The sequence below is a fragment of the Punica granatum genome, chromosome 2 (genome assembly GCF_007655135.1).
Source record: "Punica granatum isolate Tunisia-2019 chromosome 2, ASM765513v2, whole genome shotgun sequence".
Lineage (NCBI taxonomy): Eukaryota > Viridiplantae > Streptophyta > Magnoliopsida > Myrtales > Lythraceae > Punica > Punica granatum.
The window spans coordinates 8976194-8990284 of record NC_045128.1 but is presented as its reverse complement, the minus strand read 5'-3'; the positions used below and the strand labels follow the sequence as shown (position 1 = coordinate 8990284).

The 14091-nt window shown below is 43.4% G+C and overlaps 3 protein-coding genes across 4 annotated transcripts; 2 read left to right on the top strand and 1 right to left on the bottom strand.

Annotated features, from left to right (window-relative positions):
- Nucleotides 1-862: 862 nt before the first annotated feature.
- Nucleotides 863-5634, top strand: LOC116194240 (ATPase 8, plasma membrane-type-like). The gene is made up of 14 exons (XM_031523000.1): nt 863-1094; nt 1203-1322; nt 1484-1582; nt 1697-1834; nt 1930-2077; nt 2170-2336; nt 2573-3019; nt 3146-3268; nt 3365-3469; nt 3577-3886; nt 3993-4507; nt 4686-4859; nt 4990-5172; nt 5285-5634. Exons 1-14 carry the CDS (start codon nt 1035-1037, stop codon nt 5474-5476), a joined length of 2781 nt encoding a protein of 926 aa, XP_031378860.1. The 5' UTR covers nt 863-1034; the 3' UTR covers nt 5477-5634.
- Nucleotides 5635-6759: 1125 nt separating this feature from the next.
- Nucleotides 6760-9760, top strand: LOC116194157 (WD repeat-containing protein 76). Its single transcript, XM_031522904.1, has 5 exons — nt 6760-6969; nt 7148-8123; nt 8586-8992; nt 9162-9260; nt 9487-9760. The coding sequence occupies exons 1-5, from the start codon at nt 6836-6838 to the stop codon at nt 9698-9700; spliced, it is 1830 nt and encodes a 609-aa protein (XP_031378764.1). The 5' UTR covers nt 6760-6835; the 3' UTR covers nt 9701-9760.
- Nucleotides 9761-10028: 268 nt separating this feature from the next.
- Nucleotides 10029-13897, bottom strand: LOC116196562 (putative thiamine biosynthesis oxidoreductase ThiO). Of its 2 annotated transcripts, none has more exons than XM_031526347.1 (9): nt 13651-13897; nt 13504-13561; nt 12817-12925; nt 12563-12698; nt 12099-12150; nt 11880-12026; nt 11669-11780; nt 11030-11156; nt 10029-10650 (listed from the first exon to the last, which is right to left on the bottom strand). In XM_031526347.1, the coding sequence occupies exons 1-9, from the start codon at nt 13821-13823 to the stop codon at nt 10194-10196; spliced, it is 1371 nt and encodes a 456-aa protein (XP_031382207.1). In that variant the 5' UTR covers nt 13824-13897; the 3' UTR covers nt 10029-10193. The 2 variants fall into 2 exon arrangements, with proteins under 2 accessions (XP_031382207.1, XP_031382208.1); XM_031526348.1 differs by having other exon boundaries at nt 12563-12681; nt 13651-13740.
- Between the last annotated feature and the right edge of the window lie 194 nt (nt 13898-14091).

The window sequence follows — 14091 nt, the reverse complement described above, 5'->3', positions numbered from 1 at the left end:
TTGGCTTCTTTAGGCTATTTGATAATTTTTTGTTATGAGCAGAAACGAAAAAAATCAAACTCGAAAACGACCAAGTAGAGGACAGGGAAGAGAAGAATGACACAAAAGATTTATGTGGTAAAGAGCTCCCAATCAATGTGATCAAGAGGGAAATTAAGAGTATACTCTAAATTAACTTGTACTTTGTACGAATTTAATTTAAATTAGGAGTAATTCAAATTTTCAGATAATTTTTTTATTAGGAGTAGGATATTAAATTATTTTTTCCTAAAACATATTTTGTTTTAATTTTTGAAAATAACATACTCTTTTAATTCTTAAATAATCTGATTAGCTCCTAGATTTAATTATCTTTCCGAATTTTTAAAATTCAATTAACTAAACTTTGATATAGTTATTTTAGGATTTGAAGTTATTGTTATCTACAATATGGTTTTTTTTTTTGGGTAAAGATCTACAATATAGTTATTGTAGGTCAGTTCCAACACATCCGACCTAAACTCGATCGGACATGTCCATGCGTATTCGATCGAGTTCTTCCAATTTCCATGACATATTATCGCACTTACATTTTTAGCAAGAGACAGAGATATGAATCAATCAAATACGGAAATATACAATGCCCCCCAACCCAACAAATCATGGCCAAGAAATCGACCCAAAAACAGAAAAAACAAACGAGGAAAAGGAAAAGGAGAGACAATGGCAATGGCGGGGACTTTGGTCAGCCACAGGACTTCAACTGTCTCCAACTCCACCATGCCCGCAAAAGTTGCCTGGTCTCCCACTTTCTCTCCTTCTTCCACCCTGCCTATAAATTGAAGTAAGCTCTTTGGCCTAAGGCTTCCTCCCTTGTCCCTCATATCTCCCCTTGACTTCTCTTGGAGGCCATTGATGGAAGCGTAGAAGGAGAGAGACAATCTCTTCTTCTAAATTCATTCATTCGTAATCCTCGAACGGATTCTCATTCTTCGGTCGACCAGGGCGAGGGCTGCCACTGCATCTAGTTTCGCGTCCCCTGGCCTTTGGGGAAGATGGCGTCCTCCAATACCGACCTCACCTTGGAAGAGATCAAGAATGAGAACATCGACCTCGTAGGACATCATATTTACATCCCCATTCGCTTTTTAAAAGATTGGGGAATTCACGTGTAGTTACGGTTATTTCTGCGGATGTGAACGTTTTTCTCGCCGTGTTTGCAGGAGAGAATACCTGTGGATGAAGTGTTTGAGCAGCTGAAATGCACAAGAGAAGGTTTGACAACCGAAGAAGGGCAGAAGAGGCTCCAAATCTTCGGCCAGAACAAGCTTGAAGAGAAAAAGGCAATAATAATATATATATATATATATATCATCATTTCTTTTATAAATTTTTCCTTGTCTTTTTCTATCGATATTTCAGCTAAAAATTTTGAAAAAAATCAATTATTTGATTAATTACTCAAAGTATGTGTGTGTGTGTGTTTTTTTTTTTTTGGGCACAGGAAAGCAAATTGCTCAAGTTTTTGGGCTTTATGTGGAATCCCCTATCATGGGTCATGGAGTGTGCAGCGATCATGGCCATTGCCTTGGCCAATGGAGGGGTAAGTCCCTTCAAGGAATTTAAAAATAACCAATCTTAGTTATCGTTTACATATCAGGCTCAGTAGCGGATTAACAAATGAATGAATACGGAATTGATGAGTCAAAATTTGCAGGGAAAGCCTCCGGATTGGCAAGATTTCATAGGTATTGTAGTGTTGCTGATCATCAACTCCACCATCAGTTTCATCGAAGAGAACAACGCTGGAAATGCCGCTGCCGCTCTGATGGCTGGTCTTGCCCCTAAGACCAAGGTGCTATTTTATTCAGCGCTGCGCCACTGTACCTTTTGCACGTCGTATGGATTTATTTTACGCTCATCTTTTGACACGAGCTACTGTTAATTAAGGTGCTGAGAGATGGGAAGTGGAGTGAACAAGAGGCAGCGATACTGGTGCCGGGAGATGTGATCAGTGTGAAGTTGGGTGACATCATCCCCGCCGATGCTCGTCTCTTGGAAGGAGATCCCCTCAAGATCGACCAGTCTGCCCTCACAGGTTTGTTGTTGAATTCCTGAATTCCTAATATTGCTGTTGTTATTCATCCTTGCATCAGTTTTGCCGACAAGAAGTCTCATCTGATCACACAGGTGAATCGTTACCCGTAACAAAGCACCCTGGTGATGAGGTCTTCTCCGGCTCCACCTGCAAGCAAGGTGAGATCGAGGCTGTTGTTATCGCCACTGGTGTCCATACCTTCTTCGGGAAGGCTGCCCACCTCGTGGACAGCACCAACCAAGTCGGTCACTTCCAGAAGGTACATCATAATTCCAACTGACACGGCAATCTTGACTATCGTAGTAAGAAGAGTGCCCTATTTCGTCGAGGTGTCACAGGAGAACAGCCAATTCCATATGGGACAACCAGTAGAAAAGAGACTTTCGTGCATTCTAATATGCAGTATATCATGTCCTAGTATTGAATGTGCAGAAGCTAATATTTTCCAATGGACGTTGATAACTAAGAGAAATCTTGCTATAATCTTCATATCAGGTGTTGACGGCGATCGGTAACTTCTGCATCTGCTCTATTGCCATTGGAATGTTGGTAGAGATCATAGTCATGTACCCGATCCAGCACAGGAGGTACAGAGAGGGCATTGACAACCTCCTCGTACTTCTCATCGGAGGTATCCCGATTGCTATGCCAACAGTTCTGTCTGTAACAATGGCCATTGGGTCACACCGCCTGTCGGAGCAGGGAGCCATCACAAAGAGGATGACCGCCATTGAGGAAATGGCTGGGATGGATGTCCTGTGCAGCGACAAGACCGGGACTCTCACACTCAACAAGCTCACCGTCGACAAGTCCTTGATTGAGGTTTTCCCCAAGGACATGGACAAGGATGATCTTATGCTGCTGGCTGCTAGGGCATCCCGAGTTGAGAACCAGGATGCCATCGATGCCTCGATTGTCGGAATGCTGAATGATCCTAAGGAGGTATAGCAACAATAGACATGCTGCGGATCTTTACGAGAAATATTATGTGAAACATATATACATAGTATAAGCTGGTTAAAGTACATGAATTTTATTCATTTCTGGATTCTTTTTATTGGATAAAAGGCAAGGGCAGGGATCACAGAGGTCCATTTCTTACCATTCAATCCGGTGGACAAGCGCACGGCGATCACTTACATTGACAGCAATGGCGATTGGCATCGTTGCAGCAAAGGTGCACCGGAACAGGTATTGACTTATATCTTCATCATCATATATATTTCTATAAATCAACATATCACTCGTCATTTTGTTCTAATCAACTCGATTGTGTGACATAATTAGATAATTGAGCTCTGTGGCCTCAAGGGCGAAGCGTGCAAAAAGGCTCATAAAATAATCGACAACTTCGCCGAGCGCGGTCTCCGTTCCCTTGGAGTTGCCCGACAAGTAAATCTTCTGGTCTTTCTATTTTGTTTCCCTCCTTTTTTGTTTTTTTAATCTACTTCTCCTTAAACACAGTATATTGACATATTGCTCCCCTTTTCCACCAACAGACAGTTCTCGAGAAGACCAAGGAGAGTGAAGGAGAGCCGTGGGAGTTCGTCGGTCTCCTGCCCCTGTTTGATCCCCCGAGGCATGACAGTGCAGAGACCATCCGTCGGGCTCTTGACCTTGGTGTCAATGTGAAGATGATCACGGGTGATCAGCTTGCCATCGGCAAAGAGACAGGCCGCAGGCTCGGGATGGGCACCAACATGTACCCTTCATCATCTCTCCTCGGTGAGAGCAAGGACAGCGCAGTCGCCTCACTTCCTGTTGATGAGCTCATTGAACAGGCTGATGGATTTGCCGGTGTCTTCCCTGGTAAATCAATGTTTTGTTTCCGGGGAAATGTTAATGAAAAATTTTAGTTGGAAAAGATTCCTGCTTATGTTTTCATAACCTTATGTGAATTATGGGATGTGTATAGAGCACAAGTACGAGATCGTGAAGAGACTACAGGAGAGGAAGCATATATGTGGAATGACGGGAGATGGTGTCAACGATGCCCCTGCCCTGAAGAAGGCAGACATCGGGATTGCAGTGGCAGACGCCACCGATGCTGCAAGGAGCGCCTCTGACATTGTCCTCACAGAGCCAGGGCTAAGCGTGATAGTCAGCGCCGTGCTCACGAGCAGGGCCATCTTCCAGAGGATGAAGAACTACACAATTTATGCGGTCTCTATCACCATTCGTATTGTGCTAGGATTCCTGCTCATTGCCCTCATCTGGAAGTTCGACTTCTCCCCATTCATGGTGCTCATCATTGCTATCTTGAATGACGGCACCATCATGACCATTTCCAAGGACAGGGTGAAGCCATCTCCAGTCCCCGACTCGTGGAAGCTCAATGAGATCTTTGCCACTGGGGTGGTGATTGGGACCTACCTTGCCCTCATGAGCGTGCTCTTCTTCTGGCTTGCTCATGACACTGATTTCTTCTCGGTAAGTTATCTGAACATCAACTTCAACAAAATCACATGGACTAAGTCTTCCGGAACGGAAAGAGCTACATCCATAAGGCAAACTTTGGTATCTTGCTTGTCGTCATTCTCCTTTCAGAAAAATTCTAGGATATGAACCGGAAATTTGGACTAATATATGCTGATTCTTAATATCGCAGAATGTGTTCGGAGTGAGGTCAATTAGTCACAACGTTGATGAGCTCACTGCCGCACTCTACCTTCAAGTGAGCATCATCAGTCAGGCACTCATCTTCGTGACCCGCTCACGCAGCTGGTCCTTCGTGGAGCGCCCAGGCCTCTTGCTCGTTGGTGCCTTCATCGCTGCTCAGCTTGTAGGTGCTCCTTCCCGTGTTATACATACGTAATCTGCTCAAAATGACAGGGTGATCTTTACCTTATCATCGTTGCTCGAGCATTGATCTTCCCCTTATTGATGATGGTTCCCGAATTATAAACTTGTAGGTGGCCACAGTGATCGCTGTGTACGCCAGCTGGTTATTCGCGAGGATTGAAGGGATCGGGTGGGGATGGGCAGGAGCCATCTGGGTCTTCAGCATTGTCACATACCTTCCCCTCGACGTCCTCAAGTTCATCATCCGCTATTCCTTGAGCGGCAAAGCTTGGGACAATCTCTTCCAGACCCACGTAACAACCGATCCTGATCATAGCTAACAACCACATTTCCGTCTTGTTTCATGCATATCATAATCGATCGCATTCTTAAACTGACTCCTCATACATTATGTTGTTGTGCCAGACCGCTTTCTCTACCAAGAAGGACTACGGAAAGAACGAGAGGGAGGCACAGTGGGCCCAAGCTCAAAGGACGTTGCACGGCTTGAAGCACGCCGATGCGTTGTTCCAGGACAAGAATTACCGCGAGCTCTCTGAGCTTGCCGACCAAGCAAAGAGAAGAGCAGAGATGGCGAAAATGACCACACAGGCTTGAGGCTTGGCAATACCAATCTAGAGTCGGAGTTACTTAGTCCATTGTATTAGCCCGCACTCGCCATGGACCTATGAGAAAATGGTGTCTGCCGCCAAAACTCCGAAATACCAGAGCATGTAACCATCAACGTTATTGAGGGAGCAAGACATAATTTTTTTCCCCGTGTCTGCTGCTATATAAATGATAGTTAGTACCAGATTTATTAGAGAAAAATGATTCGCCGATATCGTTTCATTTGATGAACGAAACTTTCATGAACAACCAAATAATCATCAAGGGCCAAGCAAATTAATCATGGTCATATATATGATCATCGAGCACACCACTTCTGTCGTGATCATGAAACAACCTTTCCAAGCCCGCCACAGTTGAGTGCAGAAAGCATGCTTCGCCACAGCTAAAGGCTGACACTAGCTTCACCAGACGAAGTCGGATTTACGAGAATAACTACATAAGCCAGATTACCACGGGACGATGAGAATGATTTTGGACATGACTGATCTGGGAATTAATCGCTCCCACAACATTCACAATATCCATACAGTTTAGGAAGGATGCCCGCTCAGGTGTTCTTGTCATAGGTTCTTGACATTCACTAGTCGAGACTTCTAGACATGGAGTGCATATTCACTATCCGCGTTCGCGTTCGCATTCACATTCGCATTCGCATTTGCATTCGCATTCACATTCCGGTACCAAAGCCTAACCATTTGCAATATGGATTACTGGGAATTTAATTTTAAATTCCTTGCACTCATCATATTACCATCTTTGGCCGGAACAGATTACCAATAATCTGAATATGCAAGGTAATACACATTTTCAGTCAGCCGGTAATATACTTTCATGGGATGGCTATCCATACTACCAGCAATGTCACCAGCAATCAATATAAAAAAAAAATATGTTAATGTAACATTATCGGTAATTATAAAAGTGGGGGGCCTAATTCTAAATTACTAATCATTTTAAATAGTAATACACCAAACGCCACGTATCGCATGTAAGTATATTCCGAGTTTTCATTTGCCCCTCGACAGCAGGCACCATCGGCTAGGTTACGTCCGACCGAGGGCTCGGCCCACTTCCGGGCCAGCAGTGACAAACCGGCCGGTCCATCCCGGCCCACAAAGGACCCGGATTGATCGTGGAAAATGGACGGCCATGAACCAGCCACGTGGCCCACAAATTTTCGTTCCCGCGCAGACCTTAATTTTGCCTTTTCCCTCTCTCTGATAAGAAACCGCTCATAAATTCCATAAATAAGCCCTTTTTTTTTCCTTTTTCTTGAAGAAAGAAAAACTCTTCATCTCTCTCTCTCTCTCTCTCTCTCTCTCTGCTTCTCAGTGGTCTGTTCCAATGGCACCGCAGGTGAAGATGACGGAGTACGAGCGGCAGAGGCTCGAGAACATCCGGCGGAACGGCGAGATGATGGCCGCCCTCAACCTCCAATCCCGCGCCGCCGAGCTCTCCGCCGCCTCGAAGCGCCAAAAGTACTCCCACAAATCCCCTGCTCTCTCTCTCTCTCTGTATCTCTCTCTCTCTCTCTTGTCTCCCTGTCTCTATGTCTGTCTGTGTGCGGAAGTGTCATTTTGAGGGGGAGTTCTCCTTTTCTGCTGTATTGGGGTTTCTGCATGGTTTATGGGTCTGTTATTTTGTTGTCATTTGCAGAGTTGAGACCAAAACCTATAAGGTTGATGCGGAGAAGAAGCCGAAGGTGGAGACTCCGGTCGTGATGCGGCGCTCGCTCCGTACGAGAGGATTGCCACCTGATTTAAAGGGTCTTAGCAATGAGGATTCTGGTAGTCCAGTGGCTGTCACCGAATCCCCGAAAAAAAATCCCAAGGTTTCTCCCAGGGATGCCGGCCCCATTTCCATGCGCGATGCTTATCGTGGTTTAGGCTCTGATCATGCATTTAGGGAGACAGTTAGTAGGTTTTCTGAAAGTAACGAGACTGGCTTCTCGTCGCCAGAGGGATTTGATAAACTGAAGGGCCATAAAGGAGAAGATCTGCGTGGTTCAGCTGTAGGTCTTGGTGGAAATGTCAAGAGGGAAAATGATGGTGGGGATTCAGTTGATGTTGGTTTGTCGGAGGGGAGACGATATAATATGGCGATGGATGAGGAGTCGGATGGAGTTAAGGGGTGTAAACAGGAGAATCCCTTTGATTCAAAGGTGGGTGGCGGTGAAAGCTTCCCTTCAATTCACAATATTAAGAGGGAGAATGGTGATAAAGCTTTGGGTTCTTCGGTGCTGAAAGTGGAGAACATCGCCAAGAAAGAGGAGTCTGATGGAGCGGAGGGGTGCAAAGTGGAAACTTTGTGTGATCCGAAAAGGAATGAGAGTGATAATTTGCCTATGAGTCTTGATATCGTGTGTCAAGGTGATGATAAGGCTTTGATGGATATCAATCGATTGACACTGAACAAGAAGAATGTTGCGAGGGTCGTACCTGGAAGGATAATGTCAATTAAATTCTTCCCAACTCCCAATATGAGAATGATTGCTGTGGGGAACAAATTTGGGAATGTGGGATTCTGGAATATGGAGTCCCCTGAAGATGATGATGAAGATGGGATATACTTGTACCACACGCATTCCGGTCCTGTTTCTGGGATTTCCATACCAGAATTTAATCTGTCCAAGGTAATCCTATGACTTGCAGTTTGAAATATCCAGCAATGACTGTTGTCCGTGTTATGGTTTCTTTTTTTCGTGGTGTTCAGAGCTACTTATAGCCATTTTGTTTGGACTATAAGTTTCGCGTAAATGGAATTCTTGGTAGCAGTCGATGTTATTTGCTTAGATGTATGGCATGCATGTGTAACAGTATTAGTTAGAAATTGGCATAAAGTTATAGAAAGAAAAACAAATTCTTAGAGACAGGTGAAGAATTTGATATTGATTTTTTCTTATTAGCTGTTCTTAAAAATGAAAGGATTCATTATTTGCTCTGTCTTTAGATATCTATTCCGATTCCAAAAGGAATGCTATGATATTGGTGCGCTAACTTGTGATCTTCACGACAAATTCTGAATCCCAACTCTTAATTTGCCTTTTGGACATGCATGCTCTTATGCATCTGCTGATTTACTATCCTCTGTGCAGATGTTTACGTGCTGCTATGATGGTTTCCTTCGGCTGATGGATGTTGAGAAAGAGATCTTTGATCTGGTGTATGTCACTGATGAGGCTATATTTTCTCTTTGCCAACGACCTGACAATGCGAGTTGCTTGTACTTTGCTGAGGGTCGGGGAGGACTTCAATTCTGGGACGAGAGGACAGGGAAGTCCTCATCCTCCTGGGATTTGCATGAAGATAGGATCAACACTATTGATTTTAACCCAAAAAATCCCTCCATCATGGCAACAAGCTCCACAGATGGGACGGCATGCATTTGGGATCTGAGAAATATAGGCAGAGGTAGGCTGAAAAATATCAGATCTGTGGACCACAAGAAAGCTGTACATTCCGCCTACTTCTCTCCATCTGGTAGCTTTCTTGCTACTTCAAGGTCAGTTGCTTATATGATCGTGGACATTTGCTGTCTTATGTTTACCTTCCAGTGTACTACAAGAAATACTTGCTCTTTGCTCACTCATCAGAAGCAACCATTTGTTTGACCCTCTGCTCTAGTCTCTAGACAGTGGTCATTACGAACTAACCTCTGCAATTTTATGCAGCTTTGACAACTCAGTCGGAATAGCGAGCGGGACTGATTTTGAGGAGACTTCAGTGGTGTTCCACAATAACAAGACAAGCAGATGGATCTCCTCTTTCAAGTATGGATTCCATTACGTTTACAAACATTTTCCTTTTAGTACAAGTCCTTCCATCAAATTGCTAAACGTCGGTCGTATTGTTAAGGAGCTTAACTTTCAACTTTCAAGAACTTCCTTTTCCTTCCGGAAGGGTGCAGTTCACGAGTTGTATGGATGCGTACCTCTCTCGAAGTTTTAGATGATCTTTATTGTCGTTTAATTGCTAATTATGGCAAATTGGTTCCAGGGCAATTTGGGGTTGGGACGACTCATACATCTTCACCGGGAACATGAAAAGAGCAGTCGACATCATCTCTCAGAGCAGGAAGAGCATAATTTGGAGGCTAGAGAGCCCGTATATAACTGCAATCCCTTGCAGGTTTGCTGCACACCCCTCTGAGGTCGGGACACTTGCAGGAGCAACAAGTGGTGGGCAGGTCTATACTTGGACTTTGCAATAGAACTAGGTCGTTTCTAATTTTGTATATCCTTTGGATTAGATCCTTCCATTAGAATTGGACCGGGGGGGGGGGGGGGGGGGGGGGGGGGGGGGAGGTGGGTTTTGCTGTCGCTTTTGTGATCTCCTGTGGATTTTGCACTGACAATCTTAGCTGCTGCTAAAGATGGCTTTATTTAATCTATTGTGATTTTGCTATCCTAAATGATGTGATCTTGTGTACTTTGTTGCCATGTAACTATGGGTTTTAGATCCAACTGGAACTGGTTGTAGAAAGCCATTGTATTTTGTGTCGGTTCTTGGACCATGGCTGCCCAGATGAAATCAGCTTGTGTTTAGACTCTTTCATTTCCGATTTTTTTTCGGTAGTGCTCTTTCATTTCTGACTTCTCCAATGTAATTGAAGGTAATATTATGCAGATCCCTAAACTATATCTAAGATACGCATATGAAAAGCGACAAGATGTCAATAACTATGGGAAATCGGTTTTTTTTTTTTATGACTTTAACTTATTCCAAGAGGTGAGTTCTGACGGCAACAGACTGTCATCTCCTTGAAGAACGGCTTGCGCCATCAGCTTCCCGAGCAACCCATGGTAGAGCAAGCCTCTAGCACCAAGCCCTCCAAAGAACCAGTACTTGCAATCTTGATTAAAGTCCACTATATGATCAATTCTGCCCAGTAGAGGAAGTGATCCTTCAGAAGTGAGCGGTGGCATTGCCCTTAGGCCTGCTTTTGCTCTGATGAAAGCCCAGTCCTTGATTTTTGGGTAAACAGCTGATGCCTTTGGTATAAGCTTGTCAAGGGCTTGCGAGGCTTCCTCTGCTGGGACTTCTCGTGAGGTATTGTTCGATTTCCAGTCCCATGTTGATCCTACAAGTAGATCTCGGGGACCCTGTATTGCGAGCCAAGCATCTGATAGTATCGAGGGGCTGTGATCCGGGTAACTTTCTCTGGACAGAACAAGGTACAAATTTGCATAAGAAATTGCAAGGGGAAATTGTTTCCTCAACCAGATCTTGAAAAATTCCATACTAAAACAGATACATGCAGGCATAACCATTACAATCTGTGGGACTTGCAACAATTGAAGGTGGTAACTGAGATGATCTGAAATTCTAAAGATTACCATTTGAACCTGGTCTAACGAAGGATTTTATTATGGGCAATTGAATTGTCTCAAGCCAACACCAAGTGGTAATCAACTTCTTGTATTCAATCTTCACTTCTAGGCATTTTTGCAAAGATGCAATTACTACAACGACAAAATGTTTTGCTTAAAGTTGAATTATGAGCGTAACTTTGAACTAAGAGATCAGAGAAAGCACTTACTTTACATGATCAGGAAGCCGGAGATGAGCTATTACGCCCCTGCACATCCTAAGTGGAAGCTTCCCAGCAAGCTCTGGAAGGAGGTTGGCTTTTGCACCTATACATACTACCACTGCATGATACTCCCCTGCAAGAAAATTATATGTATAGAAGTCAAGATATTGTATATTTCTACTCCAAATTGATCAGTAAAGTAATTCTACGATCCAGCAAACCAGTTGTGTTGACCAACTTAGATAACTAATACATTCAATTAGAACGTGATTTGTAACCATTTCTTTTGATAACGCCTACACGTCGGTCAGATCAGTCTGAGTGAGGAACAGATCAATGGTCATGCTGGCTATTCGAAAAACGGACTTGCAATGTTAAACATTCACTCTACAATGCTGTTTCTTGGTGATCTGCTCGACTCTTGCTTTTAGTTCTTCATTTTCCTAATATATATGAAATTGGTATTTTGAAATGGTTTCTTTAAGTATTACCAATTAACCCAGCTGGACAAGCCATTGGATGCATTGATAAACCACTTGCTCAGGCAGTTCCACATTTTTGATATCGTGCTAAAATTATGCTTCAAACAACAAAGCCAGTTAGGTATAGACAGGAAGCACCTTAAAAGTGAATGACAGATATTACCTGCCAAATCACTAAGCTGGTTGATCGATCTCTTGTGCAGATATAACTCTTTGCTACCAGAACCCGAGGCAGACATTTCCTTCACCAAATCTTCACAAGCCATGAAAAGTGCCTGGACCAATCAGTTACATACAAACGATATCAGAAGAAGAGAAGGAAGGTGGTGATAAACAGAATTAATAATTGCTAGAGGTGAGTCCGTTCACTTAACCTGGAGATAATTCAGAGGATGAACATTTAAGGCCTCTGGCATATAGAAGAGCGAGTTAAAAGGTACACGTATATCAGGCACAAGAGTTTTTGCAGCTTCCTTATCAATGGAATCTATTCTGCAACTGGGTAGGCAATTCTCTGCATTCTGTGACACAGACACTTAAGTTCATATACCAGCAACGGAACTTTCCTTTAATCATAGAGGAAAGAGAATTACTTTACTCAGTATATCCAAATTTTTGGCGTCCACCGCTGGTCTTAATATGCCCCTGCATAGAGTAGTTCCATAAAATCAGAACCGCATGCATAATAATCCAATATGAATTTTTTTGTCTAATGAGCAATTTAAAGAACATAAACATGCTCAATAATCCAGAATAATCTGATTTAAGGATTTACTTAAGACTTGAGCAGGCGACAATAGATTAAAATATTTATGAGAGAAAGGGTCAGCACCCAGACACTAAAGCTATGGACAGAAGCCGGAGAGTAGATTAGAAAAGTGAAAATATGGACTTAATAATTGGCCCATTGGCACTTAATAATTCTACAAATTAGACCTCTCTCCCAATCAACTAGAATTTTGCCAGCAACACAGCAGATTTTTTGTTGGAGGCTGAAAACTGATCAATGGTCATGGCATTTACAGAGGAAAATAGGAAAGCTAAGAACCAATTATACCTTCTGTGGATGATTTTCTCACGTGAACATTCATGGGTACCCAGAGTTGATTCCCTGGATCCTACTGCTGCTTCCGCGATGCTTAGAAGCTTCAAACACTCTCTCCAGCAACTAGCTCCCTGCCAAAGAAGTTTCACTGGAACCGACATTACTGGACAAGCTCTCTTTGTTTTTTTTTTTTACTGCATCTTTAACTCTTAGCTTATTGTCACTAGTACAGAAGATACACTAAAAAAGACAGTGATGAAGAGAACCTTTGGGTGAATATGGGTGGAGAAGTCCTCCTGCAACCCCTGATGCTCCACCTCCAATTCCACTTTCATCATATATGTCGATAATTAGGTGGAGATCCTTGGGACAGTGCTGCAAAAGGAAATGCTTACCGAATCACACCAACTAGCAGATCTAGAAAGTCGAAGCAACAATTTACTGAAAACGCATTTGGACATCAATAGACACGCTAAGCAAATGCCGCATGGTGCATGGAGCCACATGCAAAACTGTCCTACCCAATATGCAGTTTCCACAGAAGTAATGGGGCCACTTACTTCATTCTTCATTCTATTCACAGCTTTTCCTTTTCGGTACATAAATACATTAACATTGAATTCGCATGCTTCATAAGTTCATACAGCATAGGACGATGAGCTAGACAACAAGAAACTCTGCTTATTGCTAGTAAACATGCAAAATGCCATTGTCAACAAAACTAGTCAGCTAGCGGCTCAAACCGTATCAAGTTAACTCTTTTCCAGTAGAATTCAACAAATCCCAAAAGCATTTAGAATTTTTATGGCCAAATTGATCGAATCTGCTCTCCGTCGAATTCGTGCATGTTGATTCCACCGCACAATATATACATTTACAGTAGACGAGCACCATAAATTCAAATCATCAGAGAGAGAGAGAGAGAGAGAGAGAGAGAGAGAGAGAGAGAGTACCTTAAGGAGATGCCAAGCCACAGAGAGGCCAGCGAAGCCAGCACCAAGGACGGCATACCTGCATTTCAAGCCCAATCAATTCGGCTGAATCATAAGCTTAATCGTTAAGGCAACGAGCAGAGACGCCGAGCAACAGCGAGAGGCTACCTGAGTGGGCAGCGAGAGAGAGAAGAAGAGCAACATCGCACTGAACAAGACGAGGAAGATGATGATGAAGAAGACGAAGACGTAGGAAACAGAGGTGAAGCAGCTCTTCTTCTTCGACTGCGTTCGAGCAGTGAAGAGGGAGAATGAAGAGATTTCAATGGCGAGAGAAGCATTTCGGAGCTCTCAACTCAGCTCAGCCTCCCGCCCTTCGCTTTTGATAATGGTTTCTCTCCGATCCAATAGATTGACATTCCATTAAAGTTATGGGGCAATAGTAATATATTCGAACAGTTTCGTACCAAACAGCACAATTTTGGGAAAATTTGGGGGAGAACCTGAAAAGCAGTTCTGTGGATGTAATGGTAGCAAAAAAGGGGGATTGCTCCCTCTACTTCTCTCTCGGACGATTCGGGTGGTTTGGTTGATTCGAGTTTTCGTAGA